This window comes from Hipposideros armiger, unplaced genomic scaffold, assembly GCF_001890085.2.
Source record: "Hipposideros armiger isolate ML-2016 unplaced genomic scaffold, ASM189008v1 scaffold_300, whole genome shotgun sequence".
NCBI classification, from domain to species: Eukaryota; Metazoa; Chordata; class Mammalia; order Chiroptera; family Hipposideridae; genus Hipposideros; species Hipposideros armiger.
In genome coordinates this window covers 1,335,054-1,361,918 of record NW_017731650.1, presented here as the reverse complement: position 1 = coordinate 1,361,918, position 26,865 = coordinate 1,335,054, and the positions used below count along the sequence as shown (strand labels likewise).

The following is a 26,865-nucleotide window of genomic DNA, read 5'->3' as shown; positions in this document are numbered from 1 at the left end:
GTCGTTAGGAGGTGCATGACTGTATACAGAAGTTTAATGTATAGTGAATGTGGGCTTTTCAAGTTGAAAATAGTTTACTAATAAAAAATTAATAGATAACTATTTGGCTATGCCTTTTTAAAATTTAAATTCCTACTTCAAACCATAAAAATGAATTGCAGATAAAGATAAAATGTAAATATGAAGTTAAAAGTACTGAGGAAGTATGTGAGGAGATATTTGTATAATTTAGCTTAGGAAATTTTTCCCTGTGATGATAGGGAGATTGGTGATTTGGAATTGAAAAAAAAGTTTAAACTGCATATCAAAAGACATCATAAGGGCCGGCCTAGTGGCTCAGTTGGTTAAGAGCTCGCTCAAGAGTTTGAACTCTGAGCAACAGCAGTTCGAGTCCACCCCGAGCTGAGCAGCCGCTGAGCTGCCAATAGGTAGCAGGATGGCTCAGCTAAAAAAAAAAAAAAAAAAAAAAAAAAAGACATCATAAATAAAGTTAGACAAACTCCAAAAAGAAAATTTCTGCAAGATGTTCAAAAGAAAATGCATTAATATTCTTAATATATAAAAAATGTCTACATGTAATTATCAGTCAAATATAAAGAAATACAAATGGCTAAAAACAAGCTAAGCTAATGGTACAGTAATGAAAATATAAGTAGAAACCATGAAATACCATTTTTTCACCTAACAAGCTGACAAACATTGAAAAGATTGTGGTTTGTATTCTTTGTGGAAGGCAATCTGACAGTGTCAAAAAAATTTTTCTATTGTGAATATATTCTCTAATTCAAATTCCATATATCTAGAAGATACCCTATGGAAATACTTTTGCGAATGTGTAAAAATCAATGTACAATTGATGCACTATTTGCTATAATAAAAGATTATAATTCACACTATGTAAGAGAATAAGGCCAATACAAGAATGATCTGTGTCTACTGATGTGAAGAATTGTCCACTATATTGTGAGGAGTGAAAATAGGTGCAAAAAATGATAATAGAACTAATAGGTTTACCATAAAAACTGCATCTCAAGAGTATTCAAGTAAGTAGCCCCAGGTGACCTAAACTAGCAGGGCCTCAAACCCCTGGCAGTGACTCTAGGACACATGACAAGAGGGTCAGAAAAAGACTAAACCATTAATAATGGCTATCCTTAAACTGTTAATAGTGTGTGAGCATTATTCTTTTTTTGTCATAGAGAAAATAAAATATATTTTGGTACCATTGGTTTATTTTAGACTAGATTTCAATGAAAAGAAACAAATCATCTCTTAAAAATTATTGGCCACTAGAGGGCATCAGGTATTTTCCAACTTCCAAGCTAAAGGTTGTATTTGCAAATCTCCCTTCTCCACAAAAAGCGTTAATGGTTAGTTTAAATCATTGCTTTTCCTGTGGATCTACATGTAGAAATTGCCATTGGTAATGGGGATTTTTAGTTAAGTATGTTATAGTTCTATACACAATAAAACATGTATTAGAATTACTTTTCTGTTAATAAAAGTAATACTGTTCTTTTCAGGAAACAAATAGCTAAAAACACAAAGATCATTAAAACCACCTATAATCCCTTCAGCAAAGATACCCATTGTTAGTATTTTTAGTGGATGGGGATGTTTAAAAGGAGCTTTTAATTTATATACTCCCATACTATTGTCATGAAATATATTCATTTTATGGTCACAGTTTAAAATGGGGAACATTTTATTATGTCATTGATTTATTTTCTAGAACATGATTTTTAATAGTTTCATGGCATTCATATGTGCCTTAATTGAGCTAACCAATTTTTATTATTAGATATTAAGCTACAGATCTCTTTTGGAAATGTCTTTTCAGTCATATACTAAATAGTATACACCACCTTTGTTAAGGGTGGGAAAGGGAGAGGGGAGTACTCCTTTCAAGTCCAGAAATAAATGGACAAATTGATCTCGTAACAGAACTGCCAACTTTTTGAAATCACATATACAAAATAATAGACGATAAATTTTTTAGTCAAATTAATAAGCTGTAAAATTCAATATAAAATATCCAGTGTGACTGACAATTTGTTTCACTAAATTCAGTGGAAAAAGCATTGTTTTTCCATCTCATAGATATCCATCAAACACTTCTAAAACTAAATAAAACTTACTGATTACAAAGGGAGGAAGTATATTTAGAATTTTGAACTTTGTCTGAAGGGAGTGGAACATGAAAAATGTAAAATTCACTTTTGTCACCTGAGTTATTACTAAGTGAAACCTGACTATTTGATGTTTCCTAAATAGCCCAGTGATAAGACAGACAGTACTTAAAATCTGCTACTGATAGCTAAGAAGATCGTTTGGCAAATAATTCTGAAAGTACCATTTGTGGAACTTGATACTGTGAAATTTGGAAATACTCAAAATAAATTAAAATACAGGATCCTGAATAGATAGTGGCATTCAGGTTTACAGTAAAATCCATCCCTCTTCCCTGATACAATTAAGAGTGCCAATCAAAAAAGTTTAGGAAACCATTAAAAATTATATATCCTTAAACATTTTTAAATGTGTAAAATAGTATACTTCCAGTCACCAAATTTTTGATGTAGAGTTAAGAATTTTTCTTAAAATTTAGGTCAATGGTAAGGAGTTATCTGTTTTCTTTTCTCCATAACCTATATCCATAATATATCAATCTTAGTTTGGTTTCTTTTTCGAAACAATGTGCCAGCAGAATCATTTCCTCAGGCATGTTGTCTTCACCACATCTAGTACAGTTGATATGTACAATTTACTCAAATTATGTAATCAACATAAGCATAAACAGGTTGGGTACCAGTCAAAGCAGACTTGTCAATCATACACCGGCACTGCGGCCACTACGGGCATCCATGTGCTCTGGGCATCGGTGAGCATGTTTTGGAAGGGGACAGAGGGCACTGGGTAGGCCAGTCCGTTCTCCTTGCACTGGCCTTCTCCCTGGCTGGTGTTGCTGGGAGGGGAGTGACAGGTGAGAGTGCCACACCGACTCTTCCCTTCTTTGTTTTAGTTCTGAGAGAGGGGCCTGCCAAGGACTCAAGGTTCCTAAAAAAATACTAAACCAGGAATCAGGAGACCTGGATTTTGTTCCTATGTGGTCTTTCTGAATCGATTTTTTATATAAAATGATACTGAACTAGATAACATATAGCCTATGGATATTTTTTTTGGGGGGGGGTTGTTTTTACAAAATTTGAACTATATAAATTTTAACTATCACAAATATTTTGCTCATATTACAGAAAGTTTAAATCAAGCCCACATAGACAAGTTCACAAAGCCCCGTTGGGCTACTATACAGTCCATCTTTATTTTGTCCTGAATATAAGAGATAGTATCTGTTAGTTGACAGGGCAGAGATTACGTTTCCTTTCATGTAATTATTTTACTTCATGTTCTGTTGTTTCTTTGAACACACAAAATGACCCCTTGTCAGCAGATCAAAAAACTGGTGGAGGCTGAGTGTTGTAGGACTGATTTTCCAACAGGTTGCAGATTGTTGGGATCTTACAATCTCTCCTCTCAGAATTGCAGTCATCCTGTTTCTAGAAATGTTCTCGCTGATGACAGTTCTGGGACAATGTGAGAGGAAAAATGTCCTGCTTAGCAACTTTAAAAGAGCACAGTGCCAGTAGCCAACATTCAACTTGGAATAGTGTATGACAGCTGACCTAACACATGACCTAGACACGTCTTTTCAAGTGCAAGATAACTTAATTCTCTTCATTAGCTTGTGCTGATTCCGTAAAAACTGCTCTGGGCAAAAACTCCAGAAACTTGAAGAAACCAAAGATAAATTAAGACGAAACATGCTGTGATGGGAATACATGTGATGCTCAACTGAACAAGTTATAGAATTTTAAACCATGAGATAACTTTCTTGTGAGAGATCAGGAAAGATCAAAAAGTTGGATAAGAGTACTGTGAGGATTTGGGGGGAGATAAGCACTCATCCATTCCAAGTGTAAGTGGCTACACTTATGAAGGTATTTTAATAATAGCTAATAAAACATTTTACTCGGCATCTCCCTTCCTAGAAATTTAAAGATGTATTTGCACATGCAAAATGATGTGTATATATATATATATATATATATATATATATATATATATACAGATATACTGCTTGTAATTTCATATCAAAAAGATGAGGTCAATTTAAATGGCCGTCAATTGGAGACTGGTTAAATAAGTTATAGTTATCACTTTGGTGTAAACATTAGTTTTGAAAATAAAGTTTTAGATAAGTAGATGTATAGATAATAGATGCAGATACAGAATGATCTGAGGATTCTTCAGAGAAACAAGTGTAAAACTATTTTTTAGGGAAAAAACCAGATGCATATGCAAACATAAGCATTAAGTATGGTGGTGGAGGGCAGCGAAACTAAGACCTGGAAGAAAGTCACTGACTTCCCCCTAGACCTAGTATTTCTAAAATGTTTCTCTGCTTCTCCAGGTTTTTATAATAATTAGGTTTAAGTTGGCACCTATGGAGTCAGGTCACCCCGTTCTGTATTTGTGCATCATTCCCTCACCACACAGACTCACTCACCCTTTTTCTCTTGATACTGCCTTTTGGGAAGAAACCAGACCAGTGGTCTTGCAGAACATACGATGCAAACTTAATTGAATGCAAACTCGCTCCCAGTGCCGTTTCCTTTCTAAAAATTCATTCAGTATTTACTGAACAATATGCCAGCCAGTTAGCAAATGGGGATAGGGTGAATAAACCAGGTGCAAGCTCATAAAGGGGATATATTGAGTATGTTAAATAATTAGTATACAAAAAAAGGTTTGTGCCATGAAAGACCTGTACTGGCAATATTGTGGGCCCAGACGTAGCCCTAAGTTAGTGTGTGAGGGGCAGGGGTGCGAAACGGGAAAAATGACTCAGAGATAGAGTTTGGCCTTACACCTGCAGGGCAGATATGCACTGGGCAGGTCAACAGGAGAGGCTGGTTTCTTGTTGAGGAAATCTCATGTTTCAAAGGTTTGAAACCCCAGCTCCCAGCAGGCACGCAGAGGTGGACCAGGAGGTGCGGAGAAATGTACCACAGAGAAATGGAATGGGCCACGAGACCCTTTGTGTCACATTAAGATGACCTGGTTTTTAATATGCTCCTATTTACATTTTAAGACAACCAATCCAGTAGAACCGGGGACAGTGACTCAGGCAAAGACAAGATCGTGACGACTTTGCTGGAGACTGACATCAGGCTTTGGTGATTTCCTGTGTGTTCTGCCACCTCTCTCATTCTACATTACACTTAGCATTTTCACAGCTCAGCAGTGAAATGAGAAGCTAACGGATCATGGACTTAGTCCTTGGTTAACTGAACTGAAAATTATTTCTCGGTTCTTCATTAACTCCAGAAATTTTTTCTGTAGTTACCTTAGGACAATAACTCTTTTTTTCCTAGTTATCAAATTTAGAAAAATCACTTAATTACAAAACAACCAATCACATTTGATTTATTCTTCAGAAATACCAGCAAGAAAAACTGAAGTTCCTAGAACTGCCTTCCTGATCTTTTCACGGTTTCCTTTCATTGCATTTAGAAATTACATTTGATTATGCCTTAGATTTAAAACTAAAACTTTTATTTAGTAACAAATTATTTTATATTCAGTTTTCTTTCAATTTCATCAGTTTTGTCATGTGGTATGTAATTAACCAAAAATATGATCTGGCCTTTAGAGCTGCAAGATTAAAACATAGTCTAAATTAAAGGCATTAAATTATACTGTTTCACTTAGTATATTTTATTGTAATCTTGGTTCTTTGAAAAGTCTGTGTATGATTATCAGCATCCCAGCTACCAGGGACAAATGCAGAGACTTCCTTATATCAATTCTATTTCTTTAAAACCTTCCAGCATCCCCATGATGATGCAGGTATTTTCATCCCCATTTATTTAAGCACTAGAGAACTGAAGCTAAGTGTGGGGTTCAAACATGTCTGACTCTAAGGCCTATGCTTTTCTCCTTTTAACCTCCGAGTAAAAACATTCACAGTAGTATAAACCAGTTCTCAGCTGGGGGCATTTTTGCCCCCCCCCCCACCCCCAACACACACACTGGACATTTGACAATGTTTGGACACATCTGGTTGCCACATCTGGGGGAGGAGAGATGACTGCCACTGGCACGTAGTAGGTAGACGCCAGGGATGCTACTAAAGAACCTACAATGCACAGGACAGTCCCCCACAACAAAGAATTTGAATCCAGCCCAAAATGCTAGAATTGCCAAGGCTGAGAAACTATAGTATAAACAAAATATTCCTCAAAATGTCTTCTTATGGAAGCATTACTACCCAATCCTGGGTTTTTTTCTGTAATCAATGTTTAGAGTCAATGAAAACAGCTTTAAACCATAACCAGACGTGTATGTATTTAATACATATATGCATGCATTTTTAACGCAGCTGAAAAAGTTTATGTTGTAAAACTGTGAAATGATCACAGAACTTTGGAGGTTTTCAACTTCAAATATATACTATCATATAAATGCACAGGAGTGGGGAAATATATATGTATGTTTGACATGTTTTCACTCATGTGTGACTGTTCTTATCTTTATTCTGTTTAATAAAGTATGCAGGTGGGTGGAGGAAACTTTCACTCAGAAAAGCAGGGAGGAACAGCACACTGAAGCTTTATAGACATGTTTAAAAAGGCACAATGAAGCCACACCATGAGGCAGAAAACTACTTTCTTGATTTTATTTTAAAAGTACACAACGTCACAAAACTAGAGCAAGTTCTTGTTTTCTTAACCAAATTTTGTTAATTTCAAAATCTGCACCATTGGATATTTAAACCAGAAATTTTAAAGATAAAAACCATTTTTGAAACAGACACTATCAATTCTCTACTTGCATATGTGAAGTGTCAAAATATTTTTTCTCAGTAGTACAAGTGTATTTATTACAAAAGTTCACAGTTACAGATGAGAATAAGTGAATCAGTGAATTGTGGTTCTCTTAACACTTGTGTCATTTAAATTAGCAGAAAACACAAAGTTCTTCCTTGATTGAAACTTTGTGTTTGTTCACGACCAAAACCAAACCCAATTAATATTCGCCACACTCTTAAATTACAAGATACAGTCTTTTGTAAACTTGATTTTTTTTCTTCTTTTTTTAGCTGAGCCATTCTGCCACCTGTTGGCAGCTCAGCAGCAGCTCAGCTCAGGCTGGGACTCGAATCACTGTTGCTCAGAGCTCACAGCTCTTGAGCGAGCTCTTAACTAACTGAGCCACTCGGCCGGCCCTGTAAACTTGATTTTAATAGTAAGAAGCCAGATGCAGCAAATATTTGCTGGTGTTACTATCCATAAGATAAAATATTTGCTGGTGTTACTATCCATAAGATAAAATATTTGCTGGTGTTACTATAAGATAAGCAGAACTGCAATTCACAAATTTATTATTCTTCCCTGTTTCTGTAACATAAGTAGAATATGTGCTCAGTTATGGACCGTATTTTAGTGTCAAAATAGGCACATGAGTAAAAAACCCAACTACAGAACATGTTGCCTTTATTGCAAGACTATCCAAAGGCATTTGAAATATTAAAACTTGCCCAGAATATTTATACTAAACACAGGAATATTATAAAGGTATATGTACATTATATATTGTCACAAGCCACTAAAAAGTTAAAATGGTGCCAATGTTTTCTACAAACTACTCCTTATATGACACATCAAAGCATTAACTACATAATATGGACCTTTTCTGTTCACACTGGAATTATGCATCTGAAAGCCCTAAACACTGTGGAGATGAAGAGATTAGAAAAAAATTTTAAACATTCACATAATTTCAAAGTTACATGCTGCACGCACACAAAAAGAATGGCTATTTTAAGAAGCCATACATTACAGAATTTGATATACAATTTCATGCAGTGAGTTCTTTTTATATGTAACCAAAATGTTTACTTGCCCCTTCACTTGCTTTAATTTTCTGGAACTCAATATTGAAAATTATCTTTTTAATAAAATCAGGTATTAATTCATACCGATAATCTTAATTGTGTTTCTTGATTTAACTTCCCCTAAAACACACTCAGGCTGTGTTTCTCCATTGTAATGACTCCATTGCAGATAGGTCAAATTTAAAGTAAATTATTTCCCTGGAGCAATAAGATTTCAAAGAAAATTTTTTTTTTTGGGGGAGGAGGGCTTCTAACAGGGATATATCAGTAAGACTGCCAATAAAAACAGCACCTGTAAACTGCATTATTCAAAGCACATAACTGCATCCTCTACGGTATCACTTCCTTTCAAGGTATCCTATGTAACTCAAAAAGATGGTGTCGCCTCTCTCAGGTATACAGTGGAATCAAATGGTTCTTCCTTGAAGATGCAGTGTTGTCCTGGACTGATATTGTTTAGCTCTAATGGAAATGCTTGAGTAACAATTTTTTGTTGAATTATTTGATATTCCCAATAGTAATTCTTGAACAAATATTTGATCTCTGGTTCCATTGAAATTATGAGTGGGAATTGTTTAGGAAGTTATCAGTACTAACTTTTGAATTAACTGAAATTTACAATAAGAGTAGCTGGAAACAGCCTAAAACTGAATTCTGTACAGTAAACTTCATCACGCCCAATAGATCTCTTCTGGTTACACGGCTGATTTTTGATAAGCCCGCTTGTCAGGTGGTAGGTGGGAGGGACCTGAACTGAAAGACCTTCTGGATGAGATGCTGCTTACTCAGAGTTACATTCTAGACTAACTGTGAAGTCTCTGGGAAGGAAAGCCTTCCATGTGTCCATTTTTTTGCAGTAATTTCCACTTAGATCGCATAATTTTCATTCCATGAAAATGGGAAATAGAAAGGACCAAACATTTTATTAAAGTTGGTGCTGTTATTTATTCTTATAATAATATAAGTTTTATTCATATAAAACAGACCAGACATCTGGTATTCAAAAATAGTTACTGTTATAAAATCAGAAACACAGTCAAAGAGTGTTGGGGATGCTGAAGTTTTGAAATCTTTATGAATAACGCAATCAGTGAACATCCACAAAGAACAGAAAAGAGGAGGCAAGACTGAAAGTATGATGATAGAAAGGTGTCACAGTGATGCGTTTTATGAACAGTACCTTCACCTCTAAGCACCTTCCAGGTGATAGCTAGCTCATAGGCACCAGAAATTCATAATAAAAATTAAATTACCCAAAAGGCACAGATGAAAATGTTAACACAAATATAAAAGCAATATTATGGAAGGTAAAAACCTATTTTAAAAAAATGCTTCCAAATATGTAAAACTATACACTAACCCATTACACATTCAGCTTAAATTTACCAGTAAAAAGTGTACACAATGCTCTTCCTAATCATAAATTCATGCCAACATTAATTTATAATATAATGTAGCATGTACCACCACAGCACCCAAAGAGATTAGCAGAAACCAACTCCCTACTAAAATCTAGGGAAAAGGTTTTAGAGCTAGTGAAATAATTTATTGCAGATCTTATTTACTATAAAGAAACTGTTGGCTCATTCTACTATATCCACACTCCCTCACAATCTTCAGGGAAATACAATAAATTCACTTTCTTCTACCACAAGTATTTAACACATTTGGCAGTTAGGAGTATTCCTTTAATTTTTCCTTTTTTTTTTTTTAAAGAATAAATCACTTTCACAAAACTAAGACTCAAATTTTTCAAAGCTCAACTTGATTTTCTGCAACTACACAAAGACACGTTGGCCATACAATAGCAACTGTGCATCCTCCCGAGTCTGAAATACAAAATGGAGGACACTTAACTAGCTTAACATGTTATTTCCTCATTGAGTTTATGAAGAAAACATCCTCCAGTAACTGCATTCAAGAAGGCAAATTTAGGATTACATGTTTCTAGAACATTTAACATGCAACACCATCAAAAAACAACACTGAACCAGAGAATAAAACTTTAATTTAGAACCAATAATTAGGGAATTTCAGTCAGTATCTGTCAAATAATAAATGCGTTATAATTTTTTCTTAGTAGAAAAAAATATGACCTAACGTGGAGAGCCAGCATCTAGTTGGGCGGGAACTGCAAAATACTCCATCGCTGATATGGCTGGTCGCTGTGCTGAAGACCCCCACAGGCCTCCAGGAGTCAGCTTACTCATCTCCCAAATCCATCCTCGCTATTGCACCACTATTATCATTGCTCAATACGGCTGACAGCAAATTTTCTAAAAGAATCTGTCAATGCTCCTTCATTTTAGCATATAAAAGAGCTTATTATGTATGTCCCTGTTGCCGTAGCAGTCTATTAATTAAATACTTAAGAAATCATTTCATAGACTTAGGTTTATGAATGACTTGAAACTAAAACGAGTAATTCCTAGAACACTGAGGTGTTTTCTGTTATTAGAGCTATTCCAAACACATTTAGAGTTTTCCAAGAAGCTATAAAAACAAGAACAAACATAAATGTATAAAAGTGTGTTTTGCCCTAAATGATCCTTTATCAATTTTGGGGTACTGAGTCATAAATTGAGAAAGGCATCCTAAAAATATTGGTAGAAATTATAAAGTACCACTTTCGATGATTCAAGTATCAACTTGGTGTGCATGTAAGTTCACCAATTTCTTTACCTGTGATTTTTCATATTCAAAGTGCTACATGTTACTTAAGTGTTAATATTTAGAAACCTAGAAAATCAGCCTCTTACAGGAAATCTTTTTCAGATGCTGACTTCATCTTTAGTAACTTTAATACCATTTCAATATAACCAAATGAAACTTTTTTTGAAGTATAGTTCTTACAGTTTCTGGTTACCTCTATTTTGAGGCAGGTAGAAAAATTTAGAGCAGAATAGGTTTTCATATTTCAAAAGAAAAGAAACGAGGAGCCCACAGATGAACAGTGCGGAGGCTCTCTCTATACTATGGACCCATCCTTGCTCTGCGCTGGGATCATCACGGGCACCGCTCCCATCCTACTGAGATTAGGGGCAGCTACCTTAGTGGGTGGGAGAGTCGGACTCTGAGGAGCGCGTTCAAAGTCTTCACTTGGCACCTGGTTATACTGAGTCTTGGAATATCCTTCCATGTTGGAAGGGGACATGGATCCCAGGGACGAGTGATTGCTGCCGATGTAGCTTCTGGCTGTGGATGTCCTGCTCTTTGGAGGAGGCACGTCTTCCCTAAAAAGCAAAGATGCTAATATAAGCTCAAAGAATAAGTTTCTAAAAACTTATAATCATGTAACCTCTGAATCATGGCTGAGGGAAGAGCTTCTACTTAAGCATTAAGTATATAAAAGTGTGTATGACACACAAAAAAGCAAGCACAATAAAGCATAATGTTATGAAACTGCGTATTTGTCTCAAATCATTTCGAGTATGTATCGTCACACATAATGAAATGTGTTTTTTCCAAAAATTTATGATTCTATAATGTTGGAACATTAGTTCCAACTATTAGTTGAAACAAATAGCTTCATGTTCTAGTATCACTAGTCAAGATAATCTAATTAGTCATGTAATGCTTTATAGTTGATAAAGCACTAATACCTACAGATATTTTTCTACCAAAAAAAAGAAATCCTTTTTGTTATAAAAGTTACTTATCTAAGATCTTAGCTGAAAACTTAGCAGATTCAAGTCTGCAAAAACTAGGAATAAGAATGTTCATACCAAGGGCTGACAAAGAATATGTATCTGGATTACCTCTGGTGCATTTCAAAAATACAAGTGCCCAGACCCCACCATATCTACCAAATGTAAATTTCCTGGTGTTATTTAAGTCATCTGCTATTTTTTAAAATTTTATAATCCAATCTGCACTTTTAGTTAAGATCTATTGGTTTAGAATATTCTAAAAAAATAAAATCACATTACCAAGAGTTCTATAAACTACCTGTGTCACTTGATACGCTCAGGTCTTTTTTTTTAAAACCTCAACTTCTGGTCCATGTTTTTGAAAACTGCATGCCTGCACTATCCTGGGAGAAGGCAGACAGTCCTGAGATAAGTCATTTTGCAGTGCTTCTTAAAATAGGGTCCAAAATTAGACAGGGTCAAGAGGCAGGAACGATGGAGGTTGGATGGATCTGCACACTTGAAATTGAATAGTAAAAGCTTTCAAATGTGTTGCGGGGAAGAGCTACAGCTTTTACCTAATTCTCACAGGGGTAAATGCTTTGGATGATTGAGAACTAAGGCATTAGAGACATAAACTTAGTATTCATCAGTCAATTCTTGTGTCACAATTACCTGATATCATGATGAACTTCCTTTTCGTATTTCTCTTCTCTGCGCTTTTTATGACAGCAAAAGATGATCAGACCAATCAACACTAGAGCAAGCAAAGTTCCGATAATAGCTCCTGCAATTGTGCCGGCTCTATTTGAAGCTAGAATAAGATGTTTATAAGAAAATAATGAATAGTAAAAAACCATATCAAGTCATACTGAAGGTAAGGATACACACTGACAGAATAATTTCCTTGCATGTATTAACTTTACATGACAAATTAGCTTTTTTTGGTCTGGGAGAAAATCCCACTAAAAGAAGTTTCATCTGAACTGCATAATCTATTTCAAGCATAAAAGTGATAAAACCAGATTAAAAGATTTTAATATTCCCAGCTATCTTGGTTGGCATGTAAGGATATTCTAAATAGCTTGTATTTATAATGGCTAAATATGGTGTAATAGTTGAGTTGACAACTTATCTTCTTAATGTCGCTACTTCTTAATGTTGCTACAATGAAGGTTTTATTAATAAAATGTAATTTTTCCATTCCACGACTTTAGGAAAACTAATAACTAAACCACAGAGTGCTTTGCTCCAAGTTAGCACCCACTTGCCCTCAATACACACTTGCTAACTGAACCAAAGGGAAGCAAACATTATTGCAACAGGCAGAAGAAAGATACTCACGAGGAACAACATCCAGGCGTAATAGGCACTGATCAGAGCCCACTCTGTTGGTGACTGTACAGCTGTATGTCCCCGAGTACTCAGTAGTGGCATTTTTAACGGATATAACAGGTGAAGTCATTTCTATGAAAGGAAGGCAGGAGACAGCAAAACCCATTTTTACATGACTGTATTGCTGCATCTTGGTAAAGGCAAACCCTACTAAGTTTGACAATCCAGGCCAAAGTGAGACAGGCTGAAGCTGGGTGCAGAACAAGCTGCCAGGGAGACACACACGTCTGTCAAGGTGAACATAACCACCGCCTACTGAGCACAGACAGTCTCAGCTGAAGCAGAGCTATACTGATTATAAAAAAAAATCCCATGCCACAAAGGCACTTGGGTGCAGCAAGGAGATTTGCAAAACCTATTTCATCCCCCACAGATGGACAAACATACAAAATCAATTCAGAAGGGGTCATGTAGTTTGCCTCTTAGTTTGAAAAAAAAAAAAAAGAAACAGAGGTGGAGAGAAATCCTACTTATGACCAACCAGTTTGAATACAGGTCAATTATAACCACGAATAGATTTAACCAATTTGTAACTTTCTATTTAGTGCCACACAGGTGTTTTTCAGGTTTGTTTAGTTTTCATAGACACACCATGGGTAAATGACCCTATCTTCAACATGAATCTGGACAAAACTCTCAAGATCCAATTCTTGTTATAACTTAGCCACTAATTTATGATCATGAACATTTTCCATTATTATTACCATCAATTAAAAATATATACCAAAGAAACCAATTATAATATCCAAAATGGTGAAACTGTTATAAAAATATCTCTATACTACATGACGCTAAGCTGTCATTATAAAACACAGAACAATTCCCAGGGAATCCTGATCGTCCTGTGTAGAATAGGGAAGGTATCTGGGGATTTATTCATACACACACACACACACACACACACACACACACACACACACACACAGAACCTTACTAGATTTAGGCCCAAATCAATGACACATGTACAAGTAGAGTCAATGGTACCTGCTATCAACATTGTGGGCAGTTTCTGTGAGTTGGACAATTTTTGCCATTCATATTGTAAGGGAAGTGAACCTTCTTTTGGTTCACATTTTAGTTTGAAGTCATTTCCAATTTCTTCTGATCCATCAATGTAACATCGTGTACCCGAAGGCTTAACTGAGAAAAGAAAAGAAATTAAAACTTTATACAAAAGAATGGAATTTACATTTACGATTACCTGAACACAAAGCATGCTGCACAACCAACCACGGACGCATCACGTGATCCTGGGTTCCAAGCTGACAAGACTGAAAGACTACAACAGGTCGTCATTGCCAGTTTTCTCAGTTTTGTCCAACACAAAACAGGCAAGCAGCCACTGCACAGGGAGGTCTGGCAACACCCCAGGCACAGCTCTGTGCCCCTGTTCCATGGGGCACCCCCTGAAAACAGCAAGCATGAAGGGGGCTGCACCCTTTCAGACTCGAGGAAGCTTCCCCCTCCGTTCCTAACCCATTCCTCTACTCTGCTGGACACGCAGACCTCTGGGGGTGTGTGTGGGTGTGTGTGTGTGTGTGCGCGCGCGATGTCACATCCCTCTGACAGCTGTTACCGTGCTAGTCAGGGGGTATATAATAAATAATGCTGATAACTGGGGCAACTCACTTAGTACAGGAAGGACCAATCAGTATGCCACATATACATGAACCCGAGAGCAGTGTTATACAAAGGGAATAAATCTGAGGCTACACTCCAGGCCTCTCTGGGTAACTGTTCAGAGTGGCTGCTAACCTACTCTGCAATTCACCCCAACACTGGATTAACACCTTGGCATTTATACTCTTTTGTTGAACTTGATTAAGGCATAGTATACATACAATAAAATTAACACATTCTAACAGTGTGGTAGATCATGGCCAACAGATGTATGTATGCAGTGTACACGCCCCACTCCCCGCCCCGTTAAGCACCATTCCAACCTCCTCCCAAGCAAGTTCCCGTGCTGGTTGCAATTGATCTCACTCTACAGCCCCGGCCCCAGGAGCCGCTGACCAGACTTTATTACTGTAGGTTAGCGCTGCTTCTTCTAGTCATCTAAGTGGAATAATGCAGTATGTCCTGTTTTTTACAGTACGTACGTTTGTCTTGCTTTTATTCATTGTAAGGCATTTGAAATTGACTCACGTTGTTCTATATTAAAAAGTCCATTCTTTGATTGCTGAGTTGTGTCCCATGGATGAAATATAACATCAATTTGCTTATCCGTTCATCTATCGATGAACACTGATTCCAGTTGTGGGGCTACTGTTAAAGCCTAATTAGCTAAATTGCCCAGGAGCAGGCGCGCAGCCTGTCCACATCAGACTGAGCAGTGTAAGGAGGTGGGAAACGTCGCTGGACGAGAGACAGGGATTCTGAAGGCGTCTAGGAGTCTCAAAGAGGCCGAGATGGGTTCTGAGTCTGACACTGTTTCTAAGGCAGAATTAGTTGAAGCTGGGATCCAACTGGCAACAAAGGCCAATTAGCAACTGAGTACCCCCAGTAACGGACGCGTAGTGCAAAGTGGGTCTTGCAGGTGGCGCTGGGGAGACAGCAGTTGCCTATAGTTTACGGCTGCCCCACGACCTCGGGAGAAACCGTGTTCCCTACAAACTCTGCTGTTGGCTGTATGTGTCTGTCCTCCTAGCCTGATAAATGGCAGGCCTGCTTTCTTCTTTAGTCTGACCTGGTTTTCATTCTTTCAGTCCCGGATGGGCTTTTATTCTTTCACAACAATAAATGTGAGTTGGTTTGACAGTTTTACAGTATTATGAACATTCGCGTTAATACTGGCATAGTTTCTTTTTTCTCAGTTAACTGCTGGGTCATCTATGGTACATGTATGTTTAACTTTAAAACAAACTGTCAAACTTTTCCGAATATGCCAGAAGGATCTATCATATCCGGTGGAACATCTTTAACCAAGGTATTCAGTCGTGATCTCACTTCTTCACACACTTCTTGGTAATTCTTAAATTTGATATTTCTCCCCTTCATCTGTTACTCCTTGTACTTTTTCCTAAGGATCAACAGATGCATGTAACTGCATTGCTTTCCTAAGCAACTTCGTTTCTTTGTCAGATTGATCAATTACCCTGAAGACTACATCAACTGGATGTTTAAATCCATTTTGCAAATTATTTCATCCTGTGAGTCTTCAACAAAATGAGCCTTGTTCTCCATTTCTTCAAGCAACCAATAAATCCTTTATTCCATAAACTAGCAGTGAGATATGAAAGCAATGCTTTGTACATCAAACATCTACTGGGTAATACAGCATTCTAACTCCAACCCTCGTCTTTTCTACTGAAAATGACCCTTTCCCATACACCAAACGTTTCCAACGAATGAGCAGTTAACTGAAAGCAGCTGCTCAGGAGATTCAGGGTTTGAGACCCACTGAGTTTGGGTCTCAACACACTCCACCCACAACAGAACAGTATTTTACCAACACTGGTTTTGGAGTGTCACCTTGGAGAGGCCATCTGCTTTCCACTGAGAAAGTACAAGTCTTCTTTCTACATGCTAACCCCAACCACCATACCACAGTGAAGATGAACTCTTCCTCCATGGCACTTGGCTGGGTGGATCAAAAGAAAGATAAAACCACAAAGGGACATAGATGAAGTTTTATCCCCTAATGTCTCTTTGGTCTAGGGTTCCAAAAGACCTAGCCATTGTCCTCAGAACATCTGCCTCCATGGTCATTAGCACAGCTAAGCAGTTCTTTTCAGGTAAGGGTACATGACTATAATGTATATGTACCTGGCCAGTGACCCACCAATTCAGTAAGGATGTGCTCCATATACAGAAGGTGCCAAAAAATGTTTACACATTTTAAGAAAGGAAAAAACTGTATTAAAATTGTAATACTCTATTTACCGATAACAAAAGATGAATATAAGTCATTTGTATATATTTTTTTGGTATCCCCAGTATGTATTGCATTATCATCCCTCCATGCTAGTGGCCTACCTCAGTCTATAGGAAACACTCTATATCCCCATATGGGACGCCATAACGTTTATCATGTCATCCATCCAGGAATGCTAAATTTGCTTGGTTCAAAATACCCTTATTCCAGGCAAAATCCATACAGCATAGGTGCTAAAAATCAATAGGCAAAGTTTGAGGAGAAACAAGATATCTGCATAGTCTCAAAGTGGCTCCCTGAGATACTTTTTTATTTTTATTTTTTTAGCTAAGCCATCCTGCCACCTGTTGGCAGCTCAGCTTGGGCTGGGACTCGAACCACTGTTGCTCAGAGCTCACACTCTTGAGCGAGCTCCTAACCAACTGAGCCACTTGGCCAGCCCTCCAAGATACTTTTTTAATTACGAAAGGAGGCATTGTAAGTTCACAGTGGAGAAACCCATCAGATAAAACTTAAGTGATCATGATTAACAATGAAACAGGACATTGTGCACCCCTGACATGAGTGGCGGGAACTAAGGAGATGTAAATGCAACGTGGATTTTAGACTTGATCCGAGCACAGGAGGACACTGGTAGGAAACTGAAATTCAAAAACTATTAACTATGGGGGAGGGGGGGTGTCACTTCGAGGAGTAAAAAGTATATCTATTGCACTTTGTTGTACAGCTGAAACTAATTCTAAAAAATGTGTATTTCATAATAAATAATTTAATAAAAAAATAAAATCCATAATTTTGAATTAACAATTTAAATGTTTAATTACTTAAACTTTGGGAATGGCAAATAATACAGAAAGATCAATTGAAAAATTCAAAGCATATCTGGACTATTCATTATGTAATAATAAAACCATGTTTGAGTAAAATAAAAACAAACAAAAAAACTATTAACTAGTTTAGTTAATAGTATTATCCCAACATTAGTTTTTTTGTTTTGATAACTGGATTATAATTTTGTACCATGTTAATACATATTAGGAGAAATTCGATGATGGGTACACTCTCAGGGACTCTCTAGTAACTTTTCTATAAAACTAAAATTATTTCAGAATAAAAAGTGAAAAAAGAAAGCCCTGCCCTGTACCAGTGGCTTGCAAATCCCAGTGCTGCCTGAGCCACCACACATGCTGTGGCCACCGTGTTCTGGCGGCACTTTGAGTGCACCATGTATGTCCCAGAAACTGTTAACTGTGTGTGCTCTCCTCTTCAAAACAACCCACCTGTGTACCAAAAGGTCTCTATAATAGGCCCTTTCGGACTTGTGGGGAAAGGTTCTGATGATATGTGGCCACCATGTTAACCTGCTAATTCCCTTTGTTATCATCACCCCCTTTCAGCTTCTTTATCAAGACGCGTCCACACGCACATTTGGTGCAACACTTTATAGTAACATGTCACCCCTCACACCCAGGCAAGTAACAGTCATCCCAGTTGGTGTCCACACAGCGTACAGGGCTCGATGAATGTGCTCTCGTTACTCTGCGAGCAGCATGGTGGCATCTCCTCCCGATTTCCCACAAATGAACCAAGGTTTAGCAGAGCCTATAACGGTGAACCAAGCGAGAGCTCCACTGGACTGCCACTCAGTCTTGGCTCTAGAGGGCATTTTCTGTTTCCTCCAGATTGTGCAAGCAGAATTTTCAGGAAAAGCTAACAGACAAGTTCTGTCCAGCTCTCACTTTCAGGAGAAAAAATTCTGGTAGTTTCTCCCACAGCGTGACTCATCTGAAAACATGGAAGATAGCTACAAGACATTTTTCTCTGGCTCTGAGACAGCCTCGAGGATCTGAGTATTAGTCACCCAACTTCCGTTCGCTAATAACTTCCTACTTTCTCCTCTTACCCTTTATTTAAATCCTCTCTCTCTCCCTGGTTTGAATTCAGAGTTTGCTTGGCCATGATGATCCCCAAAACACTTAACGAAAGATGTTCCTGTATCAGTGCTTCCCACTGACCCATTCCGAGGATTTCAATGTTGGGGTTGTGATGCTGAAATGTAAAAGGGCTGTTCTCCCTGCCCAACAGCCATGGCTGCTGCTATCAGTGTGCTTGGCCATACTATTATGTGCAACACTATTGTCCAACCTGGCTTCCTTCTTGTTCTGTAATGATCCCTTCAGTGGAAATGCGAATTCAACCTAGAACCAGTCCTACAGAATCAATCTCTCTCTCTCTCTCTCTCTCTCTCTCTCTCTCTCTCTCNCTCTCTCTCTCTCTCTCTCTCTCTCTCTCTCTCTCTCTCTCACACACACACACACACACACACACACACACACACACACACACACACACACACCTCTTCTGGGAATATGAGTACATGGCAATCACATCCCTCAAAAGCGTGCCTGTCCCCATCAAACAGAGATTTCACATTTAAAAATTCTGATATGCTGATAAACTGGTATACTCTGTGGTACATCACAAACCAGTTAAAATTCCATATATATCTTAACTCAATGCTTTCTGGAGAGCAGTGTTAAAAGAAGATATACAGTCAGGATTATAATCCCAGGTATACCTGGGTTTGAGATAAGAGTTCAGACAAGTTATTCAACTTTTACCTGCTTTCACATTTATTAAAAAAAAAAAGGTAACTCCATGTTTACTGAATGTAGACACAGAAAGCTAGAATTTCTGATGTTACCATGTTCCTTTTCTTAGTTCCTTGTTCAGACTCACATGCTTTCATAGCAGAGGGAATATTGTGAATGAATGCCATTTAGAATGAAGTGTCTTTCACCAGGACCCTGTGTGTGCCTGCTCACCGATGCTGCCAGTGGGAAGACTGCCTTTCCAACCAAGACAACCCCTCAAGCTGCCACAAGTGCACAAAAATCTGCATTCCTGCTTCTATTCTGATATTTATTCTTTAAAAAAGAGTGGTATTCGAAATGAATCTAGAACCTGACATGCTTAACCCCTAATTAGTTCTCTAAAACAAAAGGAATGAGGTAGAAGTTGATGTGGGGGAGACCTGCCTTAATTAATTCCAGCGGTATAGTAGGCAATTCTAGCCATCAGTATTTCCTATGTAAAGTGGGTCCCTAAGTGTTCCCCAAAACCTGACACCTTAAGTTACAAAACAGGGGCATTTACTGTCACAGAAAAAAGACAGAGAGTTGTTTTTCTATATGGTAGCCATTGTGCTTTTGTGTCAAGTCTACCAAAACAAGATTTAAGAAGTATATTTATGAAAAATCACCTTTCAGGATTTCTCAATTTGAAGGGGTTTAGAAAGCTTGTGCATGACCATGAAAGCTAGAGAAGGATAATAAACTTGGAAGCCTTTGACAGTTTGGAAAAGGTTTACACTTATCTCCTTAACTATCCTAGAGAGAGAGCTACATGACATGCTGGTGACCATCTGGCTATCCCCTTGCTTTATGGATGAAAAACAATGATGCTCATAGAGTTTAAATGACCATCATGTGTAAAGGCCGTCTCCCAATTCAATCTTCCTTCTACTGTATTCCATCTCCTCCATTCTAAATACTCCAGTTATGCATCATAGAAACCTCATTCTTTGGGTAGTTTGAAAATGTTTAAAAGCACAGGTAACATTTTGAACTGAATGAGATCGAATAGAAATGTAATGATAATTACACCTTGTAATGTTTCCAAAAGGTAGGCTGAGGTCCAGGAAATGAAGAGGTTCTATGTAATTCTCAGGGCAAATCTGAGGACAACACACACAAAAAATCCCTGGATCCTCTAACTCCTGGCTGAGGGTTCTTCTCCCATATCACAGAGCTTCTTCATTTAACTTTCAAATTCTTTTATACATTTCACAAAGAAGTTGGTCACTTATTTTGTAACCTAAAAAGTATACTAGATTTATGTTTCATGCTATTTGAGGACAACAGAATTACTTCAAATGTTTAAAATTATTACTCTTAAAAAACTAAGCTTTAAAAAAAAACACACACCAAAAAAACCCCTAAGCTTTGTCTCACACAAATGCTACTATCATACCATGACCACCCATCTTGTTAATAAGTAACATTAATGTAAACAACTTACCAAGAACTGTCAGCTGTATCTTCTTATTTCCAACACCGGGGGCTTTTTTCACTTTGCACTGATATGTGCCAATATCTGACAACTGTAAATTTGTTACATTTATTGATGCATCACCAGATTTGAGATCACTACTTGTAAAATGCACTCGTCCTTTCAGATCTGGATAGTAGTCATCATAAATTTTGTCTCCAGAATATAAAATAATCTAGAAGAAAACCAAAATAAAACAGGGAAAAATAAAACAAAAAAACAAGCAAACCCTCTGTTCTCATCAAAGGAGTTCTGACACACCTGCTACTGTGGGATCCAAAAAAGAATAAGAACACAGTATTCCCAAGAAACCACAATTATTCAAAGCACAGGTTAAGAAAATGGAAGGAGATCAATACGATCCTTGAGGATGGTCACACACTCTCATTTTAAATAGGAAAAACAAGACCCAACGTGATTAAGTGATGTAGCCCTATATTAGAGTCATTTAGCAAAATTGGAGAAGAACACGGATTTGTGAATTTCTATACACTCTATTTTTCAGCTGCCTCAGAGGCTGCAGTGTGTCAATCAAGTGTATAAAATCAAGTCCACACCACCACCACTCCGAAAAAAGGGCTTATGATAATTTACCTGTGAAATCGAACAAAAAACCCATCATTTATTTATCTTAATATGTTGGAGAGTTAATATTCAATATTTCAGGGTTCTAGACTCTAACAGATAAAATCATAAAATAAACCTCTTAAGTTATGTATGCCCAGGTTTGTTTTTTTTTTTTTTAGCCGAGCCATCCTGCTACCTATTGGCAGCTTAGCGGCTGCTCAGCTCAGGCTGGCATCGAACCGCTGTTGCTCAGAGCTCAAACTCTTGAGCGAGCTCTTAACCAACTGAGCCACTCGGCCGGCCCTGTATGCCCAGGTTAATAGGTCCTTTCAGTTAATCTTCTGTGACTAAAAGCAAAGACCCCTTCCTAATTCCACTGCATTTTCTGAGCCACTGTTATAGACTTTAATGGAAATAACTAAAAGCTAAATTTAGAGGGAAAAGAAACCCTGTGTTATACTTGACTTGGAAGAGAATTACAATAGTCACCCCTATAACCAAAATTAATTTAATGCATTTTATAATTTTTCACATTTGCTAACCACGTCCTTCATTCTGGTCAGGTGAGACCCAAGGGTCAAAGAGCAGTGGTGCCAAACTCAACTCATAATGAGAAAACATGACTACAGCCTATATCCTGCAAATAGTTTTTACCAGAGATGTTAGTTATAAACAGCACAATCAGAATAAATGTCAACTGTAGGAATTTGGAAGGCAGGGACTTGAGTTCTTTTCTGTATTATCACCTCTCCTACCATGCTGACCCCACTCCTAATTCACTACAGATCTTTTATTTATATAGCAAGTGTCTGCTTCTAGGAAGCACTCCATTGCAGTTTGCTAAGTAAATAAAAGAAGCAGTTGAGGGCTCCACAGCTGACTTACTCAGTAAACACAGCCATTTACTTTCTTGGCTCTGTCTCACCACACCCACTTGTCAACAACACAGAACTCCTCAAATGAGGCTGCCTATCTTCCTTGCATTTAACTAAGGACTCCCATAAAATTCCATCTATTCGACTTCCATTCCCTCATTTTGCCACACACACATTTTAGGAGTCTTTTGAGGAGGGCCTAACAAATATGACGTGTCCCCACTGTTATTTTGTAAACTATCTTAGTATATGTTCCCACGAAAACAATTTTATAAATGGTACTTAAGAAAGGGGGAACTAACGTTTACCAGAGAATTTTGGTTCCTCTTCACAACCCTGCAGGATGGTGACATTATTCATATTTAACCTTCAGCCTGAGGAAAGCAGTGGCTCTCACAGATCAACTTTTGCAAAGTCACACCATTCAGATGCAAATCAGATCTCTGTGAGCTGGCACAGCATACTGACTTCATGAACATTTCTACATGACTTGTAGGTTTATAAAACACTTATGCGTACAGTAATTCAGTGAGTTCTCACCACAATCCTCAGAGGCAGTGTATTTGTTTCCATTTTAAACCTGAGGAAACAGAGGCTTATGAAACACGAGAGGCAGTACGGGAGAGTGCAAAGGAAAACAAGGTGCAAAGTTGGAGTCACAGAGACCTGGGTTCAAACCTCAGCTGCATATGTTGCCAGCGGTGTGACCCTAGGCATGTTCCCTTAAATCTCTGGGCCTCCATTTTCTCCTCTTCACATGTATAATAATTCTCAGTTTAGAGTGTTGTTTTAAGGCTTAAATTAGATAGATAATTAAAGTATATGACACACCACAGAGCACATAGTGAGTGCATGATCCACGGTTAACTGCTGACGAAAGCGATCACACAGGGAATATAAGGCTGTTTCTCAGGCCCAGTCCCCCACACTTCCCGCTAGCATAAATATATTAACATTAAGGGCTCAGCTAACATATAATGTAGCTAAATTCTGTACGCATCTTCTTCTGCATCAATCTCTTCCCAACACTAGCTTTCCTTTGGTCTGACCTTACTATGTTTTAGGTTAGAGACTAGCTGTTTCACCCACAAATGGGCACTTACACCCAGCCCCCAGTTTCTCACTGTCTCACAAGTCCTGGAGGCAGCAAGGCCAGGCCTCTCTCAGCACCTAAGACTTCAGGTGCTCCTTCCATGAGGGGACACACAGGCTACAGGGCACATTGTGCTTCTTGGTCCTAGAAGCACCTTGTCCTAGAGCTTTACTCATGAATCTTTAGCCAGGAGCATTTAAGACCCATGCTCTCCACTTATTCATCTTCACCTTGGGAGCAGAGTCCTGGACTCAAGAGGGAGATGGGCACTGCACTGGCCAAGTGTGAGGGGCACACAGGACCTCAGGTAGACACCTGTGTTCAGGGTGCTGGCCCTGCCATGGGAAGAGAGAAAGAGGAAGGAGCAAAGCAGGAGAGAGGGAACAGGGTGTCTGGGCGGAGTGGACAGAAGGAGTCAGGCTCTGTTCATTTGTGCCCATGAGGGAGTTGCTGGTAGCAGACACAGGGCAGAGGTGTGTCCTTAGAGGGGGTGGTGCTAGTCATTCACAACTAGGGGAAGCACCTTAATTATTTCACAAATACATCATGGGCAAGCTGCCTGGATTTGCCAAAAGTAGTAATTATCTAACTGTACTAATTCGGACATTAAAATGGCTGAATAACCCCTTCTTTTATGTGGACCATAAGTAAAAATAAAATCTCTCTTCCAAATTTATCTGCAGTTGACCCTCAAACAATGTGGAGTTAGGGGTGTCAGCCCCTATACCATGTGGTCGAAAATTTGCACATAACTTTTGACTCCCAAAAAACTTTACTGATTGCCTACTGTTGACAGGAAACTTGATCAAGTAACATAAATAGTCGATTAACCCAAATTTTGTATGTTATATGTATTATATACTGTAGCCTTAAAATAAAGTAAGGCAGAGAAAAGAAAGTGCTATTAAGAAAATCATAAGGAAGAGAAAATACACTTACAGCATTTATCAAAAAAAAAAAATCCACATAATAAATGTACCCGCATAGTTCAAACCCATGTTGTTCAAGGGTCAACTGTATTACCATATTTCTTTAAATATTTGGACTTATTTTTCCCTCCATGGTTTAATAATAATTTACTAACATTGATTTTATTTTTAATTAAATGTGTCAGATGAAGCTAATATGCAATATTCTAAATTAAGTGAAATATTTTGGTACCATTATAAGGCAAAGGGTGATATATGTATCTGCAGATGAGATTACTGGGTAATTTTCCTCTTTTGTGCTACTTTTGGTTTTCCAGGGTTTCCTATATTAGGCTCTTATTTCTTTGTAAATAGAAAATTTCCTATAACAATACTTTGGTATTTAGTTTTTTAAATTTAAGATTAAATATTTTATAAATTGCTGTTTTGCGATGAAGGTTTTGTTTTGCTTTTTAAGAAATTCATTATACAGGATATTTAAAAAAAGAAATACGGAAAACAGACTAGTAACATGGAACTGCATTACACTACGTCACACTGATGACCTTTATACTGGGATCGGAATCCTTATGTAAATGTTAAAAATTCAATTCTATCAACTTTTCACAAAGTCTAGTTTACTCACCGTCCCTTAACATACATGATGCGCATTTCTGCCCCACCAGCATGTCTGTTCTACTACTTCCTGACTCACACACACTTCCCAACCCAGGTTTCCAGAAGGTCCCCAAGTTCCCGTCCCCCACTCCTCTGTGATCAGCAGCCCAGAGATGGGCATGTTCAAGACGTCCAACTCTTAAGCGCAAGCACTTAGCCAACTTACCACTTGGTCCACCTTCTGATTATCAGCTGGTGACAGCAGCCACTCGATGTCCAGCGGGCCATGGTCTTCGGGACTCAGGGTAAATTTGCATGGCAAATAGGCAGTTTCCCCTTTGGCCTTTTCAATCATCTGATCAGGAGTAGTGATACTCAAACTTCTGGTGAAATCTGGAGAAAGGTACATATACATGGACTAAGCACCACCTGCACACTCCATGCACCCAGCTCGCGCAGAGGGAGCGCTGGATGCGGTGGAAACAGGATGCCGTCTGGGACCAGAATAACAGCATTCAAACTCAGCGGTGCCCAGTTTTTAGTTTGTGCCTTTGTAAAAATGGAATGACAATATTAATATCTACCTTCTTCAGTATAATTTCCTTTAAGAGCACTGTGAACTTCCCAACTTAATATGAAAGGTCCACTGTGTCATACTAATTCAATGCCACAAACACACTGGGATTTCCTAGTTGCTGGGAAATTTTGACACGTTTTCTGCCAAGACTTCTTTAATTCTAAATTTTTATTAAATTTGATTCTATAACTTTTATTGAATGCTTAAAAATATTTCTAAGCTAGGAGACTAGATCCCAAGAGTTCTCATCACAAGGAAAAAAAAGTTTTTTTCTTTTTCTTTTTTGTTTATATGAGCTGACAGATGTTGACTAAACTTATTGTGGTAATTATTTCACAATATGCGTAAGTCAAACCATACTGTACACCTTAAACATATAGTGTGTATGTCAATTATATATCAAAACTGGAAAAGAAAAAATATTTCAAAACAATAAATTTTTATGACAATTCATAAAGAGAGGAAACTGTCAATTTATCTATTTTAAATTTACCAGTGGACATCAATATTATCTTTAAGCTATTTCCTTCATCCCTATTTCCCTTCTGCAAGTCAGTCATATTATATTATATTTTAAAGACATCTTAAAAGTTCCATAACTTATTATCAAATTTGTATAAAACTTCCATATAAAAGAGAAAATTAATGCTGAATGGCAATACCTGAAAAATACATAAAAGCCAAAATAAGATGTCCTGAGCCACAAACAAAAACTCCGAGACTCTTCTGATTTTATTAAAGAGATGGCTTAAACCCACTGAAACACTAAGAACAACAAAAAAGGTGTCCTCCCTGCTGCTAATGGTTTACAAAACTTTTATCTTTTACATGCAGAAAAGGTAGAAACATTATATGAGCAAAATGGCACAATTTCTTGATCTATATAAGAGAAAGAAGTACCAAGGTTAATTATTCACATCCTGTTTTTCAAAAAAAGGGCAATTTTGTTCATAACAATTTACACATAAAAATAGGTCTGTTCACCACTTATGTCTTATGTCAAGATCAAAGTTTGAACAAGACAAAAACTTGATATAAAATGCAAATTTAGTCTGTAAATGAACTATCACACAAAAATTTATTTTACTATTTCTATTCTAGAAGTTTACACAGCACTAATTTGTCAATGTATGTATTCTTTATGATGACTCAACACTTTCTTAAGTATAAATTCAAATATCTAATGTATGCAGAACCAAAGTGTCAACAAAACAGCAAATTTTAGCAGCTTTACCATGTTGACCTCTACCATCACTAAA

General features: G+C 37.6%; 1 protein-coding gene across 2 annotated transcripts in view; it reads right to left on the bottom strand.

Annotated features, from left to right (window-relative positions):
• CXADR (CXADR cell adhesion molecule) overlaps positions 1 to 25,422 on the bottom strand; it is a 29,165-nt gene extending 3,743 nt beyond the window's left edge. Inside the window, exons 1-6 of one of the 2 annotated variants that reach the window (XM_019659531.1) lie at positions 25,256 to 25,422; positions 20,939 to 21,143; positions 13,966 to 14,121; positions 12,931 to 13,053; positions 12,262 to 12,400; positions 11,007 to 11,190 (exon numbers count right to left, since the gene is read on the bottom strand). In XM_019659531.1, the coding sequence (XP_019515076.1) occupies positions 11,007 to 11,190; positions 12,262 to 12,400; positions 12,931 to 13,053; positions 13,966 to 14,121; positions 20,939 to 21,143; positions 25,256 to 25,384 (936 nt within the window). In that variant the 5' untranslated portion in view covers positions 25,385 to 25,422. Of the gene's footprint in view, positions 1 to 8,803; positions 11,191 to 12,261; positions 12,401 to 12,930; positions 13,054 to 13,965; positions 14,122 to 20,938; positions 21,144 to 25,255 lie in introns of those variants that run through there. The other variant, XM_019659530.1, reaches the window with a different exon arrangement.
• Between the last annotated feature and the right edge of the window lie 1,443 nt (positions 25,423 to 26,865).